This window comes from Chaetomium strumarium (genome assembly GCF_033439665.1).
Source record: "Chaetomium strumarium strain CBS 333.67 chromosome Unknown B0T15scaffold_1, whole genome shotgun sequence".
In the NCBI taxonomy this organism is placed as follows: Eukaryota; Fungi; Ascomycota; class Sordariomycetes; order Sordariales; family Chaetomiaceae; genus Chaetomium; species Chaetomium strumarium.
The window spans coordinates 2,642,792-2,665,180 of NW_026944429.1; the positions used below are offsets into that span (position 1 = coordinate 2,642,792).

The 22,389-nt window shown below is 54.1% G+C and overlaps 7 protein-coding genes across 7 annotated transcripts; 3 read left to right on the forward strand and 4 right to left on the reverse strand.

The window, feature by feature from the left end:
• Positions 1–2,523: 2,523 nt before the first annotated feature.
• Positions 2,524–5,200, reverse strand: B0T15DRAFT_407004 (acyl transferase/acyl hydrolase/lysophospholipase). Its single transcript, XM_062865320.1, has 3 exons — positions 4,742–5,200; positions 3,601–4,674; positions 2,524–3,528 (listed from the first exon to the last, which is right to left on the reverse strand). The coding sequence occupies exons 1-3, from the start codon at positions 4,823–4,825 to the stop codon at positions 2,803–2,805; spliced, it is 1,884 nt and encodes a 627-aa protein (XP_062725921.1). The 5' UTR covers positions 4,826–5,200; the 3' UTR covers positions 2,524–2,802.
• Positions 5,201–6,879: 1,679 nt separating this feature from the next.
• On the reverse strand, positions 6,880–10,201 carry B0T15DRAFT_26158 (SNF2 family N-terminal domain-containing protein). Its single transcript, XM_062863341.1, has 2 exons — positions 9,430–10,201; positions 6,880–9,355 (listed from the first exon to the last, which is right to left on the reverse strand). The coding sequence occupies exons 1-2, from the start codon at positions 9,880–9,882 to the stop codon at positions 6,917–6,919; spliced, it is 2,892 nt and encodes a 963-aa protein (XP_062725922.1). The 5' UTR covers positions 9,883–10,201; the 3' UTR covers positions 6,880–6,916.
• Positions 10,202–10,318: 117 nt separating this feature from the next.
• On the forward strand, positions 10,319–11,355 carry B0T15DRAFT_517559 (VMA21-like domain-containing protein). Its single transcript, XM_062868314.1, has 3 exons — positions 10,319–10,633; positions 10,709–10,800; positions 10,915–11,355. The coding sequence occupies exons 1-3, from the start codon at positions 10,521–10,523 to the stop codon at positions 11,061–11,063; spliced, it is 354 nt and encodes a 117-aa protein (XP_062725923.1). The 5' UTR covers positions 10,319–10,520; the 3' UTR covers positions 11,064–11,355.
• Positions 11,356–11,781: 426 nt separating this feature from the next.
• Positions 11,782–13,460, reverse strand: B0T15DRAFT_26192 (uncharacterized protein). Its single transcript, XM_062863347.1, has 5 exons — positions 13,084–13,460; positions 12,948–13,028; positions 12,790–12,888; positions 12,646–12,699; positions 11,782–12,590 (listed from the first exon to the last, which is right to left on the reverse strand). The coding sequence occupies exons 1-5, from the start codon at positions 13,364–13,366 to the stop codon at positions 11,920–11,922; spliced, it is 1,188 nt and encodes a 395-aa protein (XP_062725924.1). The 5' UTR covers positions 13,367–13,460; the 3' UTR covers positions 11,782–11,919.
• B0T15DRAFT_26176 (uncharacterized protein) lies at positions 13,360–14,465 on the forward strand. The gene has a single exon (XM_062863345.1). It carries the CDS (start codon positions 13,555–13,557, stop codon positions 14,182–14,184), a length of 630 nt encoding a protein of 209 aa, XP_062725925.1. The 5' UTR covers positions 13,360–13,554; the 3' UTR covers positions 14,185–14,465.
• Positions 14,466–16,858: 2,393 nt separating this feature from the next.
• B0T15DRAFT_570766 (ribosomal protein L35A) lies at positions 16,859–17,783 on the reverse strand (the record flags this gene model as incomplete). The annotated part of the gene is made up of 5 exons (XM_062870844.1): positions 17,550–17,783; positions 17,410–17,419; positions 17,179–17,274; positions 17,020–17,120; positions 16,859–16,956 (listed from the first exon to the last, which is right to left on the reverse strand). The coding sequence occupies exons 1-5, from the start codon at positions 17,572–17,574 to the stop codon at positions 16,859–16,861; spliced, it is 330 nt and encodes a 109-aa protein (XP_062725926.1). The 5' UTR covers positions 17,575–17,783.
• A 2,338-nt stretch (positions 17,784–20,121) lies between these two features.
• B0T15DRAFT_481611 (glucose-6-phosphate dehydrogenase) lies at positions 20,122–22,089 on the forward strand (the record flags this gene model as incomplete). Its single annotated transcript, XM_062866039.1, has 6 exons — positions 20,122–20,150; positions 20,360–20,432; positions 20,482–20,502; positions 20,569–20,913; positions 20,972–21,911; positions 21,971–22,089. 6 exons carry the CDS (start codon positions 20,122–20,124, stop codon positions 22,087–22,089), a joined length of 1,527 nt encoding a protein of 508 aa, XP_062725927.1.
• Positions 22,090–22,389: the final 300 nt, after the last annotated feature.

Consider the following 22,389-nt stretch of genomic DNA (forward strand, 5'->3'; position numbering starts at 1 on the left):
GTGATCGTTCTGCCTTGATCTAACCCCCTTTGGCGATTTACCTGGTACCTGTGCTGCCTCGAAGTGCATTCAAGACCCCTGTCATCGGTTCCGCGCTAACAACTTCAAAAGAGTTTCGTGCAGAACGCAGATCCCCCAGCCTTCGGAAATACGACCCACCAGCCCAGCCCCACTAGGTCGTGTCAGTGAAGCATGTCACAGGGCATCCCGGTCTGCCTGAGCTTCGAGAACAACTTGAAAGCTTCCATTGCGTCTTCGACAACGGCTGAGCAGCCAATTGAAGCATCTGCTGCGCAGCGGCGATTCTCAGCCAAACCGGGGCCAGCACACAAGGTACGCAAGACAAATCCACATTTCCTTTGCATCCCTGTAAACCTTGAAGCCTTGTTCCTGGAATTCCAACAATCAACATTTTCATGACCACACACCGAACATGATGCATGGCAGTAGGTTTGGGCGGACCGTTCCTGGCGCTCTGGCCCTGCCCGCATGCCGCTCGAGTGTCAAGCCGAATCTGAGCTTGACAAACCCTCGGAATTTGGGCCGTGTTGTCAAGATTAGGGAGCTGGACGCCCAAAAAACCTGAGGGTTTAGACATGGTTTCAACCTGCGTAGAATACTGCACGTAACCATTCGTATCCCTTAGCATATTTCGGCGAAGGCGATTGTTCAGCAAGGCGCTTGTCGACCGTTCAACAAAAGCTGACTGCCAGGGTCAAGAAACGGCAGACCAAATAGAAGGAAGTGGGGGAGTCTCTCCGTCCGATCGCCCAGCCAAATCTCCCACCCTTGACGATACGATGCCATGACGCCACGTAAGGACCAGCTTGGCGCTCAACGATCGACCAATGATCGAGGTAGGCCGGTAATGCATTTTGTTCGGACATGGCTCGAGCCGAAACAGACTACCTAGAAGTAGACAAATCTGAGAGAGTGTCGTTCACCGCTTCAAATGAATCCTCAAGCCCATGTGTGCTTCCTCCAGTGAGCCTGATAACCCCCGTTTGGTGCAGTAATTATGCAGATCCCTACTTTGTAAGTGCCCGCTCGCACACCATACCACTTTCTAAAGTGCATGTTCTATAGACGTCAAGGAATGGATGTGTCCAGTGTACCCTCAGCCTTGCCAGGAACTCCCGGGTGCCACCCCGCCCGCTCCGTCCTCTTCATCGCACTTTGACTCACTCACTTTTAAGCAATACCAAGACATTTGTGATGGTAGGCTGCGAGATCCCCTTCTGAAAGTCTGGGCACATGCACGTCCTGCGCCTTTTGGCATTTTCTGAACTTCTGCCGTTACACTGCCCCTCTTTCGCGCCGGAGCAAACTCCGTTCGGCAGGGCAGCCTATCCTGTAAGGTGTCCCTGATGCCTCAATGGACCCAATGGATGAGACTGGCCGCATTCCATCACTACTAGTTAACATTATCCCGGATTCCCGGCCGCATCCATCGTTTTCTCCTAGCGTTGCACATATATGCATAAGCAGCGGGATATGCTGCACTACTGCTACCCGTAGTAAATCTGCCCCATGTTAGTGCGCTGCGTGAGACATTTGAGATTTACCTGCATCGCTTTATGGGGCTACTGTCATCTCATACACTCAACGCCGCCATATCATATCACAGGAGGCCGGGTCGTTCAGCTATCCCTTCACCGGCAGGGTCGATGGGCGGGATGGCCGGGATGGCGTCTGTCAGGAGTTGTAGAGGTCGAGATTTGGAAGTCCTCCAGCTTGAAACCAGTGGGCCACGATGGTTCCTCTCTGCCTGCAACACTCTAGCCATACTCACCATTGGCCACCGAATTCCGGTTCCAAGCCAGTCGGTTGCAGCCGCGGGTCGGCGGGACTTCTCTTCATCTAACAGTTATCATCCTGGGTCAAATCAGACAAAAAGCCACATGCAGTAGCAAAGTTTAGTTTGGCTCCTAACCGTCTCATGCTTCCATCGTTAGCGTTACTTTAGGTACCCTACGAGCCTACACCTGCAATACTTATAGCAGACCGCCTCAGCAGGGTAGAAGCGTGTCACAAGCCTTGTGTGAAATACAAACCCTGTTGAAGGTTCGTTACGTTGACGTCGAATCAGTCGGAGCAAGCCTGAACGAAGACGAGTAATAAGTTTGACAACATCTGCACTGTATGACCCTCAAGACAGATCCGTACTACCTATGTTGCCGTGGCGGTTTCGGTTGCAAGGAGCTCTGCAATAGAATAAGTGGACGATGAGATAGATAAGCAGGGAATATGGGAAGAACGAGATGGGATGGATGATCTGATACGGGCTCAGCGGCTGCTATAATTTTATCTCTCGCCGACCTGATACTGGCAACTAGCCCTCTCCATCTACCTAGACCTTAGAGTGCTACTAGGTTTAGGCCTTCATACATAGAGCGGGGTGATATGGCATGGACCCTTGGGACCGAGCATCATAGCCCCGAAAGGCCATCTCTTTCGTATAAATCAATCTGCCACTCCCTCCGCCCAGCATTACAGCTGACGCAATCGAACGGGGACTGGAAGCAGCCCGACAAGGTATATTTGTATCAAGCCAACCCGTTTGACGGACCGAGCATACTTATATAATATAACACATAGCTTGGGAGAACCCAACCGACCAACGCCGCCCACACCCCTGAGTAAGCCATAACTACGCCTTGCCCCTATCCTCCCGGCCCGAAAGACCACACCGGTTTTCTACCCCAACCGAAAACCAAGGATGAAAAGTCAAAGCACAACTGCGGAGCCCGTTATCGAAACACCCGAGCTCCACGCCCCCGCCAGCTGCCGGCGTTTGCGCCCCTAGCGCTCAGCGTCACCCCCGGACGCGGACGCGTGCTGCTGATCCAACTGCTGCTCCGCCAGCGCCGGGATCTCGCTGGCCCGACGGCGGAGGTCGCCGGCCTTGAGGCGGCGCACGTCCTGGTAGGCGCGGTCGAGCTCCATCTCGATGGCGCAGCGGGCCTTGAGCGCCGCCACGGCCGGCCACACGCTGCGCTCGCCGCGCAGGATCCAGTGCTCCACCGTCTCCTTGGTGGGCGTCTCCATGAGCCGCGCAAAGTCCTGCAGCGAGATCTGCGGCACCAGCGTCATGCTGGGCCCGGGAAGGTGCTCGTCCACGAGGAAGCGCCGGATCGACGGCTGCAGCAGCCGGAGCCGGTCCATCTGCCGCAGCCGGTGCCGCACCTCGAGGCCGACCATGCGCATCACAAAGGCCTTGATGGCCGTCAGCATGTTACGCTTGCCGATCGTCGAGGGGCCGTGCATGTCGCTCTGGAGGAAGGGGACCAGGTAGGGCCGCGCCTGGCTGACGATGTAGTGGTTGACGTTGAACAACCGCGCCACGCGCGGCAGCGGCGCGTCACGGCCCGTGTATTTGGCCAGCGTCCAGTGCCGGAAGTCGACCTCGTTGGTATGCGACCAGGGAGTAATGTTCCCGTGGGCATCCTTGCACATGATCTTGGTTTGCCTGTGTCCGTAGAAGGCGGACGACGAAGCATTAGAAGCAACGGCGGCGGTCCAAACCAGCTGTGTCACCTCGTCAGCGGCTTGACTTTGAATAAAAAAAAAGGAACTGCCAGTATCAACCAGGGGCCATACCACATTAGGGGCGGTGATATAGTTCAGAAGAGTTGGGAGGCCCTCCTGGCCGGCCGGGACGACCGTGATGTTGAGGATCCGCTTACTGCGGTTGAACGCCTCCTCGAAGGTCAGGTCGCCGATGTTTGCCCGGACACACTCCTCCAGTATCGTGACGTCCAGAAAGTAGCCCTCTTTCCGGAACCGCTGTATCCTCCTAAGCAGCGTCTCCCACCGGGTGTACATCGACTGCCGGACCTCTACGTTGTGCTTGGCCGGATCGCTGCCATGGCTGGCGAACGCAGAGACGTCGATTTCGCTGTTGTTCAGGATCCGAAGGAGATCTTTGTCGGGGTGGACACTGACCAAGGCGCCCATTATCGCCCCGGTTGCGGTCCCGACAATGATGCGAGGGAGCAAACCCTGCAGCAGCAAGGCCTTGACGACGCCGAGATGGCACAGACCAAAGATCGCTCCGCCCTGGAGTACCAGAGCGGTCCGCCCGAATCCCTGCCTCGAGTCGTGGATGAAGTCGAGCTTGTTCTGTGCCGACATCGTGGCGTTCGCCATGCCGCCTGTGCGCTGCCGGTTCCTATTACGGGTGGGGTGGCCGACCGGCTCCGCTCCAAACCCGCCTCCGCTGATCTCGCCGTCCTCGTAATCCGGCGACATGGTCCCTCCGCCCAGCAGATCCGTGTCCGAATCCTCCGGCGGAGGCAGAGAGGTCAGCTCCTCGATGGCATCAACATACTGCGAGATGTACTCGTGGATGAGGTATTTGGTGCCGGCAAAGGCCTTGTTGAAAAGCTTCGGGCTGTTGATGTTGCCTAGGTTCCGGACAAGTCCGGCTCGGAGCGCGTTGATAAGCCCGTAGACGTCCCCTGCCCGACGTGCATGGTCAATAAGCGACAAGCGATCGTTGATGAGGCGGAAGTCGTAGTCCTTGCTTGTCGGGTTATTGCGCCAGATGTCGAGGCCGAGGAGGGTGTCCAGCTTCATCGCCGCATCCTTCCACTGCTCGTACGTGGTCGCATTCTGGAGCGCCTCTAGCAACCTCCTAAAGGCCGAGGGACGGAACCAGTGCTCTCCGAGTTTCTGCAAACAAAAGTGTTGCCCATCAGTAACACTGGCTGGAGATTGGCAGCAGTGGAAATAAACGTACGCGAACCCAGAAGAGAAGCACATCGAACAGCGTCTGCAAGACGACTGTGAAGAACTGCCAGAGTGTCGCAATTAAGCTTGCCATCTTGGGCGCCGAGGCGGGCAAGTCGAGCGTAGTAGAGTTCTGTAGATGCAAATACCAGTTCGATATGTATATCAAACGCGTAGGATGTGACTATAGGGCTGTGGATGCTGAGAAGCGAGTGCAGGATCTAGAAGAGAGAGAACTGAACGATCCAGGGGAACAGAGCACTCCTCCTGATAGCGGTGCAGATGAGTCCTTCGATCCAACAAAACACAACTGCTGGGGTTTGTTGTTCCCATCTTAGGTGTAAGTGCCCGCATGCTAGATGGGAAGGCGAGAATGAGATGCGAGTCCTACCTAGGTAGGTACCTATACTGTGGGGACGTGGACCACACCATTGTATTGTGCATACATGTACAATAGTGTACGCGCCTGAGAGGGAGCATGTGAAAGTCAAGGTGGCGTCATGGAGCCTGCTGCGTGCAGGCGTGGTAGCTTCCCCACATTCCGGCTGCTTTACCGAGCGGGGCTAGCAGAACAAGCCGTCAGCCTCTGTGGGAGGAAACCACCAAGTCCTCTTGGCATTGCATTTGACGGCACAGGTAAGAACAACAAAGGCCGGGCAGCCAAACAGACATGGTAAAACGCATCAAACTGGCCAAAACAGAGCATTTTTGAAGGGTTTGATAGATTTATTGCATTTCTATGGATTCTAGGGCCTCGAATTACGGTATTCTAGCCATTTGCGCATCTAATATACCATGTACACGCGCGTATTACCCTGACTGGGTTCGCAATCCGGTATGTCAACCGGGTTCGCGATATGGTAGGTCGATGGCATTTGCGATCGGGTACGTCGACGGCATTCGTGATACGGTATGTCGGTGGCATTCGCGATACGGTATATCAGCCGGGTTCGCGCTGCGGTATATCAATGGCATTCACAATATAGTATACTAGTGTTAACTATCTACGGTAGGCTTATAATATAATATATTAGTTCTGTTCGCATGGCACTACTCTACTAACTTGGTTAATATACTTACTACATCGCAATTGCCACCGACATACCGTATCACGAATGCCGTCGACGTACCCGATCGCAAATGCCATCGACCTACCATATCGCGAACCCGGTTGACATACCATAGCGGACAGGGTTATCGCGTACGCGCATGTGACTACGGGCACTTGGAATAGGGTAACTCGAGGTTCCCGAATCTATGGAACTATGTAAAATGGCCCAAAAAGCCCAGAAAACACTGTTTTGGCCAGTTTGATACGTTTTACCACGTCTGTTTGGCTGCCCGGCCTTTGTTGTTCTTACCTGTGCCGTCAAATGCAATACCAAGAGGACTTGGTGGTTTCCTCCCTAACCGAATGGGTCTTCTCGACCACAACCTAACGACAGAGCCTGCGGAATGAATTTGAGATCACTGCATGCTATATAATAGCCTTCGAGACTTAGGTTGGACTTCAAATCGCGAGGATATGTCTTGAGCCACCACCTCCGCTACTTCTTTCGCAGGTGGAACCGGATCCATCCCAAGATCCGCTGTCTGGGCTTGTTGTCCCTCGTCCGCACACAAGCACCAACGTCCGTGTCACCCGAGACGCGCACACAACCTTGCCATCGGATAGCACTTAATTACAGATCCGCTAATTCTATCTCTGAATGCCCCTAAATTAGCCCTCTATGTGAAGTGTTGGCATCAGAGAATCTTCCCGTGTGAACACCTTTCCCGTATGAAAATTGAACCATTCCCATCTCTAGTTACATCTGTCTCAGAGGGGCATCATAGCACGCTCCGTTTTTGCGTGGCTGACGCTGCCCTTGTATATCTTTAACCATTCCCAAACGCCATGAGTCTGAAGCAGAACTGCCCTCGCTGATAAATCCCTGATGAGCCACGAAGCGCCGGAAACAAAGCAAGCTCTGATACCGCTGGGTGTCGCAGCACAGACAGCGATACCGGCATTATATGCCGCAATATCGTCAAAAACCGAGCTCGAGTTTTTCCGTGGTGGTGAATGGAATGTCGCACAGTCCTTTGGGGCTCCTCCCTCAACACAGTGATCGCCGCCACATGATTGACATGTTGAAAAGTGGACTATGCCTGACAAAAGATGGTCGACCAAGAGGCGAACCTTTCAGTCGTCGTTCGGAGGCGTTGTTGCAATCTGCCGCAGCAGCTCGTTCTTCACAGCCGACTCCATCTCACTTGATGTCATCTCGACCGTGCTCCAGCCCGTCACTTTGTTAGCGAGCTCCAACTTCTTCTCGCACGCCTTATGGACCAACTCCTCCACGGTGCCCTCGCTAATCAGCCGGACGACCTCGACCGGCTTAGTCTGCCCAAGTCGATGGGCCCGGTTCTCCGCTTGGATGTCGTCTTGCGGATTGTCCGACTGGTCAAAGATGATGACCTTGTTGGCAGCCGTCAGGTTGACGCCCGTACCACCAGAGCCTGTCGTCAGGAGGAACACGGGAATGGACTCGTCGGCATTGAACTTGTTGATCAGTTCCTGCCTTGAACTGACATCGGTGTTCCCTTGGATCGACAAGTACTCGATTCCTTCCGAGGCGAGACACTCCCCCAGAATCTCAATCACCTTGGCAAACCTCGTGAAGACAAGTGCGCGGTCCCCGTTGGCCTGAAACTCCCGGATCAACCCAAGAAGTGCCTTGACTTTGGCGCACTCCATCCAAGAACCGCTGGGAAGATCATAGTCCTTGATCCACTTGTAGTCCCTGCACCAGAGATGCAGCTCAAAGTCGGATAAAGCTTTCAGTTCGTTGGTGAGGTGGCTCAAATTTGGTTGTCTCAACTCTGATTGTGAGACTTTCTTCATAAGGATCTTCGCCATTTTCGAGACGTCATGATCCTTATAGAACCGACGGAACAGCTGCGGATGGATCGCCGCTTTGCGCAGTTGGATCCAAACATTATTCGTGTCGTTGTTTCTACCCTCCTTGGCACGAGGGGGGGTCGACTCTTGCGAGCTAGACTTCTTGAACTGCCTCTCGTACTCCCGGTAGAGGGCTTCTTGCACAGGATCCATCTTACACAGCACGACCCTGGTTGTCTTGGGCGGCAAGTCCTTGAGCACTTGTTCTTTCCTCCGCTGGAGGATGAACGGCTCCAAAATGGTCCGCGCACGTGGAACCCGCTCGCTATGCAACAGCGCTCCCTTGGAAACATCCGCCAGAGAGAGTTTCTGGTTGAACAGCGCTTGCAAGTTCTCGAAATGGGCCTGGAACAGGTCGGGTTCCACGAATTGGAGCAGGGAAATCATCTCCATCAAGTTGTTCTGTATGGGGGTTCCGGAGAGGACTAGGCGCCATGTAGCGGTCACCCGCAGCAAGTCCCTGTAGAGCTTTGTTTTCGGGTTTTTCATTTTGTGACCTTCGTCGAAGACGGCTACTATCGGTCGGAGTCGGCGAAGGTTCGAGATGTCCTCCTTGCGCGACACCTGCGAATAAGTGGTCAGGACAACATGGTGGTTTGAGGGGTCGTCGAGGATCTCCGCGGCAATCTCATCTCGATCGAATTGACTGCCCTGGTAGAGGGTGACTTTGATCTTCGGAGCGAACCTCTCGAACTCCGCGGCCCAGTTCGCCAATGTGGACGGGGGCACGAAGATGACGTTCGGCCAGGGCCGCTCGCCACTTTTCTGTCCATTGCTTTCCCAATCTGTAACAATGGCGCACATGAGAGATATGATTTGGCAGGTTTTGCCGAGGCCCATGTCGTCGGCTAAAATAGCTCCATACCGGTTCTTAAAAAGCAGATATAGCCAGTTCAGGCCGTATAGTTGGAAGGCCTTCATTGTGCAGCCCTCCATAAGTCTCGGCTGACCCAGAGGCATTTCAATTGACTTCGCGGAATCTGCAATGCTCATGGGAGTCATTGGTTTCCCATCGTCAGACATCGACTCGCTTCGAGGCTGGCCTGTCTGGTCGACGTTCCACCGCGAGGTAGTCGACTTGATGGTCTCCGCCTGCTTTTCGCATACCTCGATGATGTGGTCAACAGCATCCAAGGCGTGGGCGTAGGACTCGATTGCCGAGACAATCTCGTCGCCAATGGAGGCCTTGGCCGCTTTTTGGCCCCGTTTCTTTTGCAGGGTGACCTTGCGAGCCGCGTCCAGATTGGCGAATGGCTGGCGAGATACCATGGCCTTTGCGGTCTCTTCTTTGACATTGGCCATTGCGATGAGTTGAACAACATCGCAGGTGTTGAGGTACCTCAGGACTCGGTCATCAAGCGAGTCCTCTTCTTCGGTTTCCGGGGATGAACCGCGCTGTGAGGAAGCCTTCGGCGGTTTGTAACCCTCATTCCCCTCGTCGTCGCTAACGAGGTCTATGAGTGCCGAATCTTGGCTACGTTGAAGTACCGGGCTCGACGGGCTCGAAGCCCGTGGCCGGCACCCTTGCACAAGTCGCCGGCGAGTTGCTTTGGGGGGCCGCTGCGGCCTCAGAGACTCCAAACTCTCATCTGAGGAAGATGGAACTGACACCCAATCCTTTTGGAGAGTGTATGACTTCTCAGGACTCGTAATGGGATTCGCGGAGGCCTTTTTTGCTTCCTGGATCTTGTCAGCTCGCCTGCTTGTAAACTCTGTAGAGCGCGGAAAACAAAGGGGTCTCCGGAATAACTCACGATTTTGCCTACACGGGCTTGTACCCCTGTTGTGCCATGCGATGTACTGAGTCGCTTGGGCGCAAACGAAGAAGGACGTATGTCGGCCCTGGATGTCTCCTTTTCGTCATCTGACGAATCACCGCCGGCATAGATCGGTGCGTCCAACTCATCATCCGAGATCATAATGAACGGACGTTTCGGCGCGCTCTTCTGGATTGGCAGCGCTTGCCGAGCAGGAGCCCTGAAGGTGGTCCCGGCAGGAGCCATCAGGTTTGCGATTCGACCCGCGCGTTGTTGGACGGCTTGAGGTCTGAAAGGGGACGAGGCAGGCACCTCGATGATTTGTTTTGGTGACGAAGGGGGCCGTTCGACGACTTGTGTCGGTTGCGTAAAGTACGGCGATTGCGATACTACATTCAACTCGTCTACATCGTTGTCTCGGGCGGTCGGTGGTGACGAAGAGAATTCCATTGTTGTGGGAAACTGAATTGGAGTTCTACCCCAAGAATGAGCAAGTCGGTAGGAAGTAGAAAGAGAACGGAGGAGCCTCGAACTACTAGAAGTCAGAAGACAAGAAAGAAAGCTCGCTGGTTGAAGGGTTTAAAACTGCGAGTCTTGCTTGGTCGAAAACCTTGTGATACGAAGTTTTAGAATGGAAGTTGAGAAGAGAGCATTTCTTGTTTGTTTGGGAGGCGAAAATTGAGCTAGTTGTTGTGAGAAACCAAAACCGCGGTCGTCTAGCGAATTGATCAACAATTCTGAAGTTGGGCAACACCTCCGTAATCCAAGCTCATTCGCGGGCGCACACACCAGATGACGCTCCACATGCGTTTTTTTGGGTCGACAATGGACGCGGCCGCGCTTGGCGCACGTTCCGTCACGTTGCCACGTGCATTGACCAATATCAATTAAACAAGCCATCCCGACCTCGCAGCTTCCAGGTTGTCATTTGTTTCGCCCAGCGAACGGTTCAAGCAACACTCGGACTCGTTGAAGACAAATTCACGGCTAACTCTGTTTGTTTCGTGTGAATTTGGTTTCAATATCTCTCGAATCAATTTCACAGCCCTCCGCCAATCTCACCTCAAAGTCAACACAGATACACAACCATGGCCACCCGTAGAATCATCTCCGAGGAGAAGACCCTGCTCGAGAAAGACGACAGCATCGGCTCAAGCCCAGCAGCAAACGAGAAGTCCAACATCACCCCAGCTGTTCCCATGTGTGCAAAAAAAAAACCCACAACGACCTGAGATTACGCAGCTCCGACCGCGCTAACCCGTATGTGATGCCACAGCTCCGTCATCTTAAAACTACTCGCCTTCACCCTGGGCATGATCGTAATTCCGATTGGGTCATACTTCGTCACAGTAAACACAGTCTTCAACGGTGCGCGGTTCCACTCTCTTCGCCACCCTACGCCTTCAGCGGCGTCCTCGACTGGACTCCTGTTCCATGCAGTGTGTGTGAACTTGCACTGCGCAAGTAACTGACACCTCCCAGGCAACTCCACCTACGCCGGTGCTCTCGCAGCCATCATGGCCAACGCCGTACTCATAGGGTACATCTTTGTTGCTATGGCCGAGGATCAGTCGGAGCAACAGCAGCAAGGAGGTGCCGGGACGTCAAAAGAGGGGAAGAAGAACCGGTGAACGAGCTCCTTTATCTCCATGTAAACTTGTACAAGTTTTCTGTTCCGGTTTGCTGGTTACGGTTCCTGTGAAGCGACCGACAACATCTTTCTACTGGGGTCTCGGTCTTGACCGCAACACAGATATGTAACTAGGTACCTAGGTACATTGTCTCATGTTGCACTTGTTGAAATCACAAGCACAGCACATGCAGCGCATCAAGAGGAGGTCAAGGACTGTTCAGAAGCAGACCCCTTCCTCTCTGCATACCACGTGCCCATTACTAGTACCTTAGTTACGATACGGTAATTAGATATATCCGTATAGACTACTAGGCACTCTTGTACAGCACAGAGCCATCGTGGTGCATTCTTGCGTCGTGTCACACACATAGATGATATGAACATTAAGGGAAAACGCGACAGCGAAGTGACAGAGCCAAACCCACAGAGCCAAACCCAACTGCTGACATGAACCTCCAAGCCCATCTCATGACTTTCTTCATTACCTCTGTAGAACTCATGCGCCCGTAACTCATTGATACCCGCACGTTATGTCGGGAAAATCATCTCGGCCCTCTTCCGTAGTGCCCGTAACCTCCGGATGGGACCTGCGTCGTGAGTGTCCAATACCCCCCACACCCTTCCGACTCCCCCTTCTACCAACTTTCCGGAGTGGCCGACGTTCCCATGAACAGCAACTCCATCCCTGTGCCGGTCGAAAATACAGACATATTCACCACACAACGTCTTGGGCCGAGTCCGGCCGACTTCCTCGGATTGTCGATGGTCGAGAATAATGGGTATCGAAACAACGAAAACGCGAAGAGAAACGAAATCTTTACCGGTCCGAGCCGAAGAACAAGAAATCAGCACTACTAATGCTTGCTGAAACGTCGCGTAAACCAGCTTTTTCGCTTTTCGGGCTGAACGGGTCGCTGTTGCTGCTGTTGCTGCTGCTGGATGGGACCGGCCGTCACCGCTTTCCTCAGCACTGGCGCCGGTTCTTTCTGTGGGACAGGTGGCGCGGCCCCCCCGTAATTGACCGGCCCGCTTCCGCCATTCGTACTGGAACCCTGCATGCCCATTGAAAACGAAGGCGGCTGATAGGAGGAAGGACTGGGACTGAAGCCAATGCCGTAGTCGTTGATGGGCCCGGGCTGTCGCCTGGGTACGGATTGCACGCGGTCGATTGACCCATTATCGCTGCTAGTGGGGTCGGTCTGGTAGCCCGCTGGCTCCCCCAAGGAGCCGCTCCCGGATGCAGTGGTGACTGTTTCGTAAGACCGGTGATTGCTAGGGCCTGGATAGCCCTGAGGGTTCTGTTGTCGCGAGGAAGAGGAAAACTGCGGCTCCGAGCCCGTCCTCGGCCAACCCCGCCGCCCGTTCGGAGCCGAAGGTCCGGGTTGATAGTCGTAATAACTGTCCCGTTGTCCATTGCCCCCTAATCTCAGATCTGGCTGACTCCCGTCGCCCCGGTTAGCGTACATCATGGAAGCCGGGCGGCTTCCATAGTAGCTGTCGTGTGTAAACCGGCCGCCGCCTCCATCTGCGAACCGAGAGTAAGCACGAGGCCTGACTCAAAGTCAAAGGGGGAAACATACTGCCACCATAGTAACTAGCTCGCCGGCTGGAACCCCATGTGGGCCCATCGCTCTCTGTACAGTGGAGATAGTCAGCAAACAAACCGTCTCATCTGCGCTGTCGACGGTTCCATCAATACCGACCTGGACCAATTATGGACCTACGGTTGCTGTATCCACCATCAATCGCCGCCTCAAAACTTCGAATCGTGTCCAACGGACGTTCCCATCTGCTACGGGTTGGGTTGGAAAGGTCCGGATCGGCTGTGTGGAGCTCAGGTTAGCCCTGGGCCATAATCCCGGCAATGAGTCTCAAGCCGTACCAATTGGGTTGCCGAAAGCGTCCTTGTGCTGGATGGCCCTTAGAGGCGCCAGAGAGGATTTGACCATGGCGGCCACCTCAGCTGAAGTTAGGTTAGTCGAAGCAGCGCAGAATGGCAGTTCAGACGAAGTACGCACAAGGCTCCGCTTCTTGCATGGCGAGCGTTGGATCTGCTTTACTGTGCAGTCTCTTGGCTTCCTTCTCGGCGGATGTCTCATGCAAATCGAGCTTATCGATCTTATGGCTGCCAGAGCCTTGAGATTTGTGAGATTTGTCCGATTTGAAGCTGAACGCCCTAGACTTCCTCGATTTGTGAGCCGGCCTCTGCTCTGCTGGCTGTGCCTGGGGCGTCCGTTGCGGGTGTTCTTGGTGCAACCCGTAGGCGGAAGTGGGTGGAGGGTGGTTGTCTGCGACCGCCATGTTGTCGGTCGGGGAGCCGCCACGACTTATTAATCCTCTAGTATAGGCCCAGTCTCGTTGTCAGGGGTGAGCGCAAGAGCGCTGGGGCCGTGATAGCGATTAGCAGCTCGTCAGAGAGCCGACCAGGGAGCTTGTAGCTTGCAGATCGAAGTGGAGTGTTGAGGATTGTGAATCCTGGCTGCCGAGATATGACCCTGTCTGCTTCAGCGGCCTCTGCAGGACCAGAGGACCCCACAAGAGCCTGTCGCAGGTCTTCAACTGAGGATCAATGGAAAGCGCGGTTTTGGGAGTTCGTCGCCGTCCAGATATTATGGAGGTTTCCTGGGGAGCAGAGACAGGTTGTTGCGTTGGAGAGATCGAGATTCCTGCTGCAACAGGAGAGGCTGACGAGGTGGCTAGCTGACCTGAAGATAAGGGGTAGGCAGGTCTTTTCGGCTGTCGGCAGATTTCTCAACGGAAATTCTGGAGACCGACAAGGCTCGATCGTAGGTGCCTTCGAGTGGTCCGCCCAAGCGAGGATCGAATTCAACTTCCAGTTTCGTTGCAGGGGGTCTGAGAAGGAAGCCGCCAGCGAGATCTCCACTGATGACCCCGGAGCGCGCGGCTTGTGGAGATGGCAGAGTCGATGTGACAGGGAGCGTTTTCGCAGCAGCTCACTGACGTCAGCGCCAGGTTCACGCCAAGCTCACAAATTGAAAACTTCCAAAGCAGAGAAGATGGTTGTTTTGTATTTGTTCCAGGTTCTTGGCGAGGTCCTAGGGCAAGAACTTTCCAATGCAGAGGTATCGACGGGTTCTATCGAATATGGTGCGTCGTAAATGCCGATGGCTGGAAGCTTTGGCCCGTGTCAAATACGAGCCTTTAGTTTCCTTTCGAAAAATAGGCTTGCATGTGCGACGCAGATTGGCGCTAACGGTAACTGGTGCAGCTGTCATCCAACCAAGGTGTGATCCAGGGTTACTACTGTGTAGGGGAGTTTGCACCAATATGGGTTCAGACTGAAGCCAGACAAAGAGGCCTGATCAAACGGGGAAACACGACGAGAGGGAGTCGGTGTAGGTATAGCGCTTCGTGGAGCTACAGACGGCAGGAGTGTTTCGAATGCAACAATAAATAAAGGAGATTGGGTCCACAGCAGAGTGCCCTGGTCAGAAGCCTCCAGCAAAAGAACCCGAGCGAAGGTGTGCGGCGGGCATCCAGATCTTATTTGGTTTCCGGATGCAGTTCTGGTCAGAGGTGTGGGACGAGAACTGCATGGAACTTGAACCACCAATCCAGACCACCCCTGACTCGCCGCTTCTCGTGTGCGCGACTTCTCTCCCGTCAGCGTCGTAAGCCTGCGACAAACTGGAGCAACTCGACTTTTTTATCTGCTCACTCATGAGTGTACGCAACCTACCTCCACACAAGCTGAACGCGTGTTTTGACGCTCGAGGTGAGTGGGCGATTGGGTCCACGATCTGCTTGGCCGATCTGCTTGGCCTAGACGCTCGCAGCAGAATTCAAAACATGCAGTTGTCCTGTTTATGGCTGCTGCAGAAGCCGGGAAGGTGTTGCTGCGCCCCAGATTGCGGGGGGTCTAAACCAGACACAGTCCGTTACCGAGCAACTTGGTGCAGCTGAAGGTCGACGACCATGGTTGACCACCCCTCCTCGTACTGTACACATGTAAGTATCAGTCCGCAGCGTCCGGTGCTTCCGGCAAGATATTGTACGCAACAGATTTGATTCCTGCATGGGCCTTGTGTGTCGTGAATACTAGGAGTTGGTTGGGGTGTTGATTCTGCGAGAACCGAAACCTACCTCAAGGCTCAATCAACCGAGATGATCAAGTTTGTCGGACTTGGAGGTGGCAAGGTCGTATACGCGACAGGATTCCTGCGGACGAAGTTCTCTTCAGCCGGGCGCAGAAGAAGATACACGTGTAGAGTACCTTAGGTAGGTAGTTACACGCAGGAGGGGGCTGTTTGTGTGGTGCCTCCGAGTCTCGGATTCTGCCGTGTGTTCCAGGTCCGGCTCCGTCTCCGTCCGGACCGCACGGGGAGTCAAAGATCCCGACGGACACGACGACAAAGCAAGGCAGCTCAGCCAACAAACAAAGGATCCGGCGCAACCTTATCAATTGTACGGATATATGCAATATGTGTAAGTTCTACGTCTGTATGCTTAGGACCGTTGGCCATTATGAGGGGCCACCTGGGAATCTGCATGTCGCCGAATCACGCACCAACACGACACTCATACACTGTATTGATGGATGGGTGTACACCAGGATGATGCAAAGCCGGTTTCTAGGGCCCCTATCTAATCAGGGTTCAAGACTCCAGCACCGCTTCGCTGGTGCACGGGGCCGTTCGCGTGCGAATGCTCCTTGCCCCCTCAGTCTTTGGCCATCATGGAGACTCTCACCTCGAGACATCCGAGTGGGTGGACGAGGTGGAGTCGAAGTCCTCATAAGGCTGGCTGCATGGCTGGGGGATACGGCCCTCTACGTATCGTGCTTTGCCAATCGTTGTCTGAATAATCCCCCGTCTATCTATTGTAACACCACAGTGCAAGTAGCCTTCTCGCAGAAGACATCCGAAGCTTCCGCACCATAGATTAGCATTGCGGCAAGTCATTGGTGGTTACAGATTCGGGCTTGGCCTAGTTTGCAGCTCTCTATGGTTGGCCGTTTCGGGAGAGGCTTGTCCCCTTGGACTGACGGATGGAAGGGTTCGAGTGATGCGTGGTATCTCCCGACCCGCCTGTCATACTTCGTCGCGGCGGGTACCTGCGCGAGCAAGGAGCTAAGTAGGCGGGTTTCCCCCCACGACGAGGGCTGATCCATTGTGCAGGCCAGCGACGTACTGTAAGCCATCCTTTATCGACAGGAGGCTTTCGGACGTCGATCCGCCGCACGACCCTATGGGGGCTCGTTGGTTGGGGCGGAGTAGTGACACTTTTCCAGACTTCTCAGTGAAAATGCCACATAAACGGCCGAGTGATGATAGCTGGCCGTCCAGCTAATGGCCTTGCCTGTCACTTCAAAGTCAGCGGGATATTCCCGGATTATATACAAGGGGATCTTTCCGATCTCCTTAGTTGATTGATCTCAAGACGGGCGTTCTGGCTCGGATACGACTCGAGGTTTGGTTCGTTACGCACTCAAGCCAGCTCTCTGTCCCACAGTCACCCCTCCCGCAGTTTTGGAACATTATCTGGACGCGATGGTCGACCTGTTGAATTCTAGCCCAGGCTTGGCCATTATTGTTGTTATTGTGACAGAGAGATGACCACGATCTCCCGCTGAGCTGCCTTCACGTTGTATCCTTCATCAGCGAAGCACTTTCTTGTGTCCGAAGCTGCGGATCCTAAACGGCATCGTCACTTTTGGTATTGCCTTGATTTGAATGCTAGAAGCAAGGCCTCATCTGCGAAGGCCCCGCCCAACCCTGATGCACCGAAATCATGAACCATCTTTACCAACCAACTCCGGCCTGAACCATCTCCTTAAATCGAGGAGGGGTAGAGCATAATGCGAACCGAGGCGCCGAAAGATCTCGCAGGAAGGGGGTTTGTAAACTTCGCCCGGACAACGCCAGAGTTGCCTGCAAAACAACAATCAGTCAAACCCCTACAGCCAAAGCCGTCCCGTGACAGTCGGAACCTACCATGTGGTCTCGTCACCTTGCCCCAGATGACGCGGATCTTGGTGCCACGCACCTCCTTCTGACCCCGGTAGACATATGCAACCCTCTTGCCCAAGTAGAAGCTGTGTCCCGCGTTAATCCCTATCTTTCGGTACATGGAACTCGGCTCGCGTAACGTACTTGGCTGCGGCAGTGTCATCGACGCCCTCGATCTTGATCAGGCTGGTCCTGGGGTGGGTGTTGTGGCGGCCACGCTGATAGCTCAGGTGGCGACCCCTATAAGGAAATACCCGTCAGCGCGCCCATTCCACCAAAAGTCCGTTGCCGACGTAGATATCACAAGTCGCGTCGGTCAATCGCGTTCGAAAGCGCAACTCGGGGGTCTCGGAACAGTCGCCGGCTCGTACTCACTTGACGTATACTAGAGGATCTAGTTAGTAAAAGTCAAGAATGCGATACGGATGTAGCAAGAACAATGCTGGGTATCGCTGCCACAATTATCCGAGGCCTGCGCCAGCGCTTGTTCCTGCAGAAGGTGAGGGTCGGCTCACATCTATGACCAGCTTCGGTAGGCATCTTGTCGGTTGATGGTTTCCCGATCAATCAATCTCTCCCGGCCACGGTCAAGGGCGATCAGCAGAATGTCGGTGCTGATTCGAGGTCCGGCGTTGGGCGACGTGGTTGTGGCTCTTCACTTCGATATCCCGAAGCGGAATTCAAAAATTGTCGTGGTGCGGCTGGTACCTAGGGCTTGCGACCGTGCGTTCTGCGGGGCGGATAATCAGTGGTACCGATTCTGATCTCCGGGCAGTGGAACAGCCCCACTTCATGAAGCTCCCCCCGGCCCAATTGACCAATTCACAATTCCACCTCATGGCAGTACTTCACGCGACGCGGCTTACACGGGCAGTCAACCCTATCTTGACATCTGCAGATGCTTGACCATACCGGTCTTCTTAGGCACGAGGATATCCCACCTCAGATATATGATAAGTATCATTCGCGTACCATCAAGTGCCCAGCCGATTACTCCCTGAGTTAGGGACGTACAAGGTAGGTACTTACCTATTAAGAAGCTAATAACGCTTTCGTTTGATGTTCACGCCTGCGTTCTCACCCTCTGCAGTTGAAGATTTCTTGTGGCGGCGAGGATGTATGCACAATATACTTTGAGACCTACCTACCTTACCTGTCTGTCAGGCGGAACTTGAACGCCAGGAGACAGAGCGAGATCATCCAGCTGTTACTACCTGCAGTATCTTGTCTTGATTGCAATCTTATCTTTCCTTTAGTAGCCCACCGGAGAAGTTGTTTCTCCATCCAGACCGGACAGACCTGTGCGGTTCGAGCGCAGAATTCAGAGAACCTGCCTTGCTTCGAGACGCTAGAGTTACCGTGGAGTTTGCACTTTGTTAGCTGTATTTTCTCGACCAGTTGCTGAAACCATCGTGCCGAGGAGCTTTGTCCAGCTTGTTTTTATTTTCTGACCCTGGGCTGGTGGCAGCAAAGCGCACGAGTTGGGAAGCGCATGGTCCTGCGAAGCCGGCCCGGATGTCTGAGAGTCAAGCACTACAACCTGACATACTAACAGTAGTACCTAAGGTAGGTAGATATATCGTTATTAGATTCTCCGTCTGGGCCTACTGAATCAGTGGAAGTCCGATGCGTCCGATGCTGCTTTTCCAGGCACGCTGGCCGTCTCTCTACATATTTACCTGCCTAGGTACCCCTAAGACAACGAGCATCCGACAGGCTGGATGAGACTGTGAGTTGACCTACTTAATTCCTCCCTTCCGGCGCCAGGCCCGCGGAGATGTGGACGGAGTTGTCTTATTGTCTCTCTCTGCAACTTTTACATCACCCAATCACGGATACAAAGGACAGCAATGTTTAGGTTTTAGAAATCCGAGAGCAGCATGTAAATCGAGGCTCATGTCTACCTTCTATCACCTGTCTCGAGGCATTTCCCTCACAACGAAAGCCTTACTAATTAATAAGGTCTAACCCGCCGTGAGCGTGGGGACAGTGGAATTCTGCCGGCGGGCGAATCCTGGTCTGCCCAGCATGATTAACCGCTCGAACGCAGTATGATTTCTCCGTGGAGGAATCCAATTGGGTTCAATCCGCGGGCCATCGTGCAGAGGTGGGAGGCGAGGAGGGCACAGTTAGGTACCTCTGTCGCAGCAGTGCCGACCCACGAGGTCATCGGGAGCTCCAATAATGCAACCCGGCATCCCATCCTTCCCCCACTACCCCAACGAGATAAATGCAAGTGCTCGGCCGAGCTTGGACAGCAGTGGAGAGATACCAGCTCTCTTCTGTGCGGTGTATTCGCGAGCAACTACCTAGGTAGGTATTGTGTGCAAGTACAAGCAAAGTGCGCAATATGGTCGATGGGGAAGGTACTGTATTTAGGCACTATTATACGTAGTCATAATCCGTTCAGCTCTTATAGCACCAGTGCCACTGCTGAACATTCTTCAGCAGAACCTAAGGGTGCGATATCGTTTGCCTCATCCAAGGCACAGGGGGCAGCGTTTATGAAGTATATGCGGCGCAAACTAAGGTACTACCTAGGTAGGTACCTACCTGGTACCAAACAGGTGTTCGAGCTTCCCCATGCTCTCCCCCAAGACTGTCTTATGAGGTGGCTTACGGATGACATGCAGCAACGCAGAGTGAGTTTTTTGATTATGTAGGTACTAGTAGGTATAGCCCATCATCCTTTTCTCGCACAGAAGCAGCGCAATGCCCGTGGTAACCGGAGAAGTCGGGAGCGGCGGGACAAATACCTCGATTACGTCGAGAGGTACCCTGCTGTGCAGCCCGGTCCAAGCTTCTCCCAGCATGGTACCTGACGCAAAGGCGGGGTCACTGAGTATCAGTAAGCTGCCCCTCGTTGAAATGTCGCACACTTTAGCTCCATCTTTCGCTCCCGTCATACTCGCCGCACCTGCCGGTAGAAACTGCCTTTAACCCCGAAACTTCCAGCTTGATCGGACTCCGATACCGTTCCCATCATTCCCAGTTGACGAAACCCTCTCTTCTTGCTTCCAGGACGCGGAAGCACTCTGACTCCAACCCCTCACCTCCCAATTCCTTATCCAAGAAGCGCCTGAAAAGATGGCCTCTGACATGCATTCTGCTGGAGCGTAAGTTCACACAGCCTGTGCCCCGCAATCAATGGCCGCTTTCTGTGGGGCTAGAACTATGGGTTGAGCGACTGGGATAGCTCAGCGCCCGCAAGTGCGTCGCGGACAGCAGTCGAGCTTCTCTGGCATCGGCAGCCAGGCAGATGTGCGGCGATGAACGCTGGATTGCAAGAGAGATGGCCCTAACTCGGATGCTGACGGCTCCTTAGCGCCGTCGAGCTCAAGGACAATACTGTCATTGTCGTGCTCGGCGCCTCCGGCGACCTTGCTAAGAAGAAGACGGTATGGCATATCTCGGCCTTTAAGATACGAATTGGCTGACATACTGTAGTTTCCTGCTCTCTTTGGTCTCGTAGGTTGCAGAGCCTTACCTTCGGGGAGCTGAATGGATGAATGAAATGGCTAAACGCCATCACAGTACCGAAACCAGTTCCTGCCTAAGGACATCAGAGTCGTCGGCTATGCACGGACAAAGATGGACCGCGACGAATACATCAAACGGGTCAGATCGTACATCAAGACGCCAACAAAGGACATCGAGCAGCAGCTGGACGAGTTCTGCAACATCTGCACCTACGTGTCTGGCCAGTATGATAAGGACGAGTCGTTCCTGCAGCTCAACAAACATCTCGAGGAGCTGGAACAGGGCAGGAAAGAAACGCACAGGTTGTTCTACATGGCTCTGCCGCCAAGCGTCTTCACCATCGTGTCGCAGCATCTGAAGAAGTGCTGCTACCCTACTAACGGCATCGCCCGTGTCATTGTATGTCGGACTCCCGTGCCATCCCACTGCTGCTCCGGCTAACGCAGATACGACGCAGGTCGAGAAACCGTTCGGCAAGGATTTGGCGAGCTCCCGGGAGTTGCAAAAGTCTCTCGAGCCGGATTGGAAGGAAGACGAAATCTACCGCATCGATCATTACTTGGGCAAGGAGATGGTGAAGAACATTCTCATTCTGCGGTTCGGCAACTCGTTCCTGGGCGCGACTTGGAACAGGCACCATATCGACAATGTGCAGATCACGTTCAAGGAGCCGTTCGGCACCGAAGGGCGTGGTGGATACTTTGACGAGTTTGGCATCATCCGGGACGTCATGCAGAACCACTTGCTCCAGGTCCTAACCCTCCTAGCCATGGAGAGGCCTATCTCATTCTCCGCCGAGGATATTCGGGACGAGAAGGTGCGCGTTCTTCGTGCGATCCCGGCCATCGAACCAAAGAACGTCATCATCGGCCAGTACGGGAAGTCGCTTGACGGCAGCAAGCCGTCGTACAAGGAGGACGATACCGTTCCGAAGGACTCGCGATGCCCGACTTTCTGCGCGCTGGTCGCTTACATTAAGAACGAGCGGTGGGACGGTGTCCCCTTCATCATGAAGGCGGGCAAGGCGCTCAACGAACAGAAGACCGAGATCCGGGTCCAGTTCAAGGACGTCACGTCGGGGATCTTTAAGGACATCCCGCGGAACGAGCTCGTGATGCGCATCCAGCCGAACGAGAGCGTTTACATCAAGATGAACTCGAAGCTCCCCGGCCTGACGATGCAGACGGTGGTCACCGAGCTAGACCTCACCTATCGGAGACGGTTTTCTGATCTGAAGATCCCCGAGGCGTACGAGTCGTTGATCCTGGACTGCATCAAAGGCGATCACTCCAACTTTGTGAGAGACGACGAGCTCGACGCCAGCTGGAGGATCTTCACACCGCTTCTGCACTACCTGGACGACAACAAGGAGATAATTCCCATGGAGTACCCATATGGTAAGCACGATCAAAGCATGACGTCGACACTATCTCTCCGTGAACTGACTTGCGTCCAGGCTCTCGGGGCCCTGCTGTGCTCGACGACTTCACCTCCTCGTACGGATACAAATTCAGCGATGCCGCCGGATACCAGTGGCCGACAACATCGGCTGCGGGGCCAGGCAACAAGTTGTGAGTAGCACGCGGGCAATTCTGTGGGGGAACCCTACCAAAATCGCATTTGAGCACTGGTTAAGCAGTAGCTTCTACCGCAGTTGGGCGTAACACGAGCTCGATCACGGCAGATCTAAGTCCAGAGTTGGGCGGTTGTTAGAAATGAGAGTACTTTTGGGCAGTTGAAGTTCAGCCGCGGGTTAGACATGCCACTTGGAGCCAAGCCAGTCCGTGAGATGGAAAGAAGATGGACAGCGTATGCTTTAGCCGTGGTTGCGGACTTTCCGTGGTATACATGGTCGGCAGCCCCTAAGCCTTGTTT

Bases quoted from the DNA above. Each gene is read 5' to 3' on its own strand.
- B0T15DRAFT_517559 (XM_062868314.1), top strand. From the start codon at position 10,521: ATGGCCACCCGTAGAATCATCTCCGAGGAGAAGACCCTGCTCGAGAAA. The intron at 10,634-10,708 runs GTGTGCAAAAAA...GTGATGCCACAG, and splicing joins ATCACCCCAGCTGTTCCCAT to CTCCGTCATCTTAAAACTAC. The intron at 10,801-10,914 runs GTGCGCGGTTCC...GACACCTCCCAG, and splicing joins AGTAAACACAGTCTTCAACG to GCAACTCCACCTACGCCGGT.
- B0T15DRAFT_26176 (XM_062863345.1), top strand. From the start codon at position 13,555: ATGACCCTGTCTGCTTCAGCGGCCTCTGCAGGACCAGAGGACCCCACA.
- B0T15DRAFT_26192 (XM_062863347.1), bottom strand. From the start codon at position 13,366: ATGGCGGTCGCAGACAACCACCCTCCACCCACTTCCGCCTACGGGTTG. The intron at 12,889-12,947 runs GTACGGCTTGAG...AGCTCCACACAG, and splicing joins CGCTTTCGGCAACCCAATTG to CCGATCCGGACCTTTCCAAC. The intron at 12,591-12,645 runs GTATGTTTCCCC...CTCGGTTCGCAG, and splicing joins AGCTAGTTACTATGGTGGCA to ATGGAGGCGGCGGCCGGTTT.
- B0T15DRAFT_26158 (XM_062863341.1), bottom strand. From the start codon at position 9,882: ATGGAATTCTCTTCGTCACCACCGACCGCCCGAGACAACGATGTAGAC. The intron at 9,356-9,429 runs GTGAGTTATTCC...GACAAGATCCAG, and splicing joins AAGCCCGTGTAGGCAAAATC to GAAGCAAAAAAGGCCTCCGC.
- B0T15DRAFT_407004 (XM_062865320.1), bottom strand. From the start codon at position 4,825: ATGGCAAGCTTAATTGCGACACTCTGGCAGTTCTTCACAGTCGTCTTG. The intron at 4,675-4,741 runs GTACGTTTATTT...TTTTGTTTGCAG, and splicing joins TGCTTCTCTTCTGGGTTCGC to AAACTCGGAGAGCACTGGTT. The intron at 3,529-3,600 runs GTATGGCCCCTG...GAGGTGACACAG, and splicing joins ATATCACCGCCCCTAATGTG to CTGGTTTGGACCGCCGCCGT.